The 3,770-nt window shown below is 43.0% G+C and overlaps 1 protein-coding gene across 1 annotated transcript; it reads right to left on the reverse strand.

Moving 5' to 3' along the window:
• Positions 1–625: 625 nt before the first annotated feature.
• LOC311351734 (protein NDRG1-like) lies at positions 626–3,567 on the reverse strand (the record flags this gene model as incomplete). The annotated part of the gene is made up of 11 exons (XM_084471888.1): positions 626–846; positions 1,322–1,373; positions 1,487–1,522; positions 1,956–2,055; positions 2,237–2,403; positions 2,535–2,591; positions 2,776–2,862; positions 2,969–3,029; positions 3,169–3,231; positions 3,348–3,468; positions 3,561–3,567. The coding sequence occupies 11 exons, from the start codon at positions 3,565–3,567 to the stop codon at positions 626–628; spliced, it is 972 nt and encodes a 323-aa protein (XP_084328014.1).
• Positions 3,568–3,770: the final 203 nt, after the last annotated feature.

Here is a 3,770-nt window from a genome sequence, read left to right on the forward strand (position 1 = left end):
CAGAGATTGGGCCAGGAATATATATCATATGTATCAGTGTTCTAACTCACCATTATTTCATAGCTACTGGGCAAGTCAATATTTTACATAATTTTACAACAAGGTCAGCCGTTTAGAAAGAATATCAATGTTTCAAAATAAAATATTAAAACTGATACTATGATACCCTAGGCCTACATATCAGGTATATGGACGACAATAACAAATTATATGAATAATGGTCACAGTTTAGGCTGTTGATGAAGCCTACATTTAAACTAAATAATACATTTCATATTTCTGATATAAGCTATTGTCGCATTATACTCAAAACATGTGTGTGTGTGTGTGTGTGTGTGTGTGTGTGTGTGTGTGTGTGTGTGTGTGTGTGTGTGTGTGTGTGTGTGTGTGTGTGTGTGTGTGTGCTTGTGTGCGCGCCAATGTGCAATGCGTTGGCAGTAATCAGTAGGCCTTCTTACATTGATCAGCAAATCCCCATTTAACCAAAAATGCACTTGAATACAGCTCAACACTTAACCAATAGGTGAAAAGAAAAAGTAACTACATTTCAGCAATAACAATAAACAAACAACATGGCAAAAATACAAGAAAATTATTGAAATGGGCCGACCAAAAAACAAGTGTGTTAGCATAACAATGATTTGGATTTGGATTCCGTGTGACTGGTGGAGACACCGTCCATGGTGAGGTCGGTGTTTGAGCGTCCGCGCTGCTCCTTGGGCTTGTTCCACTGTCCGCGCTGAGCCTCGTCCGTGTGGGCGCGGCCCCGGCCGCTGTCGGTAGACATCACGCTCGAGGTGGAAGTGGTGCGCGAGCGTGACAGCCTGGTCATGCAGGCGCTCGGCACTGCACACGGGGGTAGGGTGGTCGGGGGAAAAGATGGAGAGGGGAGTGGAAGGAGCGAAAGAGAACGACGAGGTTTATTATGCACACATGTTACTAGAGTTCATTCATTCATTGCTTACATTTCCTCCAGCTAGAAATACAAAGTTCGGTGTTTGGATGTTGTGTTTTTAATGATAATTTTATTTTTTAAGTTTAGTTACAAACATTTTTTGCTTGCTCCTCTGCCTGCTTGCAGTATGATCATATGCTAATATGTAATATGCCAGTGCAGGTATTTAAAAATCGGACTTAGTACTCCATCTAGTGGTGAATAAAGGAAATCACATTTTGTATTATATTTACCTATTCTATGCTACAATTCATGCCCCACTCAAATCCCTTTCCTGATATGTACACACAAACGTTTTGGGGTGAGCAGTGGTAACACATGAAATGTTTCAAATACAAGGTTTGAATATCAAGTAGAGCTACATACTGTATCCCAGTCCCTGGACAAAGTATTTGAGGGCTTCTGTCAGTTTAGCTGGCTGTTGAGAGAAAGAAGAGGAAGAACAGAGTTGGACAAAGAGATATTAGTTAGATCATCATCGCTGATGAATATAAGGAGCCTTTTTAGCTAGCTAGTGTGTTGCTAGGTTACCTGATCCACCTGGGGAAGTCCTCCACAGTCCGCCATCTAGAAAAAGTGAGAGAAGGTTTGATGAGAGACAAGATGAGACACAGGTCTGACTTTAGATTAGAATATGAGACTAAAGAGTGTTATTTTGAGCACAAAAAGTCCTTGCTGAAGACTGACCAAGTAAAGTCTTGTCACTCAATTACAGAATGACAATAGGCCTTCATCACAGAGGTAGTAGAGGTGATAATAATAGTAGGGGCTTAAACAGGTGTAGCTCATAAGGTTAATTATGGGTCTCATGGTATGGCGGTGTGCGTGATACAGGCCTATTGTATAACAATTTGTGAAAATAATGTGTACATTTAAGACTATCCTTTTTCAAAAGACCAGAATAAAAAACAAACTCACACATTTTATTTGGGGCTTCTCAATATCAACAACATGTTGATCTGTAGTAAAGTATAGGGTACTGAGGAGGTCAGTAGGTTACCTTGAGCAGGGTGGTCCGGGTGGGGTCCAGCTTGGAGTTACATTCAACCACTACCTCAAGTGAGGGAGAATCATCTCCAGCAATCAACAGAGACGAACACCTGAAAACAACCACAGAATGACAAGTCAGGTCAAGGGTTTTTACGGCACCAACTAAACACACATTTCAAAAAGAAAAGGTAGAATTAATTTGAGTCCAACTAGTGGAACCACAGGTCGAGTCTCCATTACAGAACATAGGAATAAACACAGACAGGGGTTGGGGATCCCAGAGCTACTCACTTGAGAGTTCTGCCGTTGAGGTTCACTCCGGGGATAGGCCTCTTCAGCTCCAGAGCTGTTCGGCTGTTGTAGCAGCGCAGGAACTGAGCCATGTTCGACTCGTTCATGTATGTCATGATGTCATGGCGGAACATGGTGATAACTTCGTGGTTGGTCTCAATTTCTTTCTGAAAAGGTCAAGGAGGCTGAGAGTGACCATGGAGGCAGGTCTGTCAGCTCAGAGTGACTGCACACTGGAGACACTAAGGACACGGCATGTGTGATCCTTTTATCATATACAGGATAATCAAAGTGGTACCTTTCCAAACAGGTGTGAGATGACTGTCTCGGGCACAGTCTGGGTCCATTCGGTGATCTGAAACAAAGACACACACTTCAATTAAATCTACAATCCTTCATTTGAATCTGAGCGTAACTTACTTACAGGACATAGAAAACAACAACATGCAGTGTTGTTTCCACTGTTATACAGTGAATGACAGTAGATCCATGGACTGATGAATCCAATCTGTTTAAAGGATTGAAGGATGATTATTTACCTTGCTTGTGACTGAGTCCACTATGCCTTCTGCATCAGGGTTGATATTGATCAGAACCAAGCCTTCTACCAGGTCAGGGTAGTTCAGCTGTAACAAACACACACACACACACACATAATTGTTTTTGTGCCCTCTATTTAAAATATGTGTGTGTGTGTATGTGTCGTGTGTGCTTCCATGACATCAAACTCACAGCAAATCTGGTCAGGATGTTGGCCCCTGCTCCAACTCCCAACCCGATCACAGTGTTGAACCTGTAAAACACACACACACGGTCAGATCCTGGTCGGATCAGTGCACTCTTATCCTAGTTAACAGTGTGATCCCTGATCATTTCATTCTGCTGTTATGACTTAGTTATGACTTAGTTACTACGAAGCTATAACATCTCACCCCAAATGGTTGAGGACGATGGGAAGTGTCTCAGACAGCTGGTCCATGGAAGGATAGCTGTACCTTGTGGTTTAAGAGAGAGGTTGTGGTTGAAAATGACAGAATACTAATCACTCCCTCTCGCCTTGCATTCAGACGGCAGGCAGGAAGAGGAGGAAAAGGGGTGAACTATTACTCACTCTGTGGACAAGGTCACAGCGCCCTCATGCTGTCCGGGGGCATTAATGTGAAGCACAGGGAAATGTCTGACAATCTCGTGCATGTCCTCGTGGTTAAAGAAGCTGTCAAAACACATCTTGTCTGTAGAAAACAATGACAAGGAGACGGGCGAGTTATGATGGGAGTTGATGTGCTATACAATATGATGAGAGGTGAAACGGACCGGGTCTTACGGTTCATTCCGACGTCGTGATAGGTCAGGATGACGGGGCGGTTGGGTTTAGAAACCCCTGTGATGGTACAGTAGACTTTTCCATACACGGTGTCTACTTGCTCCTCCTGAGACACACACACACACACACACACACACACAAACCAGTATTAGAACATATCCTATTTGAAACATATCCTTGGTTTGCGCACTAATGCAGATTTCTGATTGG

Source organism: Micromesistius poutassou, assembly GCF_964030765.1.
Source record: "Micromesistius poutassou genome assembly, chromosome: 8".
In the NCBI taxonomy this organism is placed as follows: Eukaryota; Metazoa; Chordata; class Actinopteri; order Gadiformes; family Gadidae; genus Micromesistius; species Micromesistius poutassou.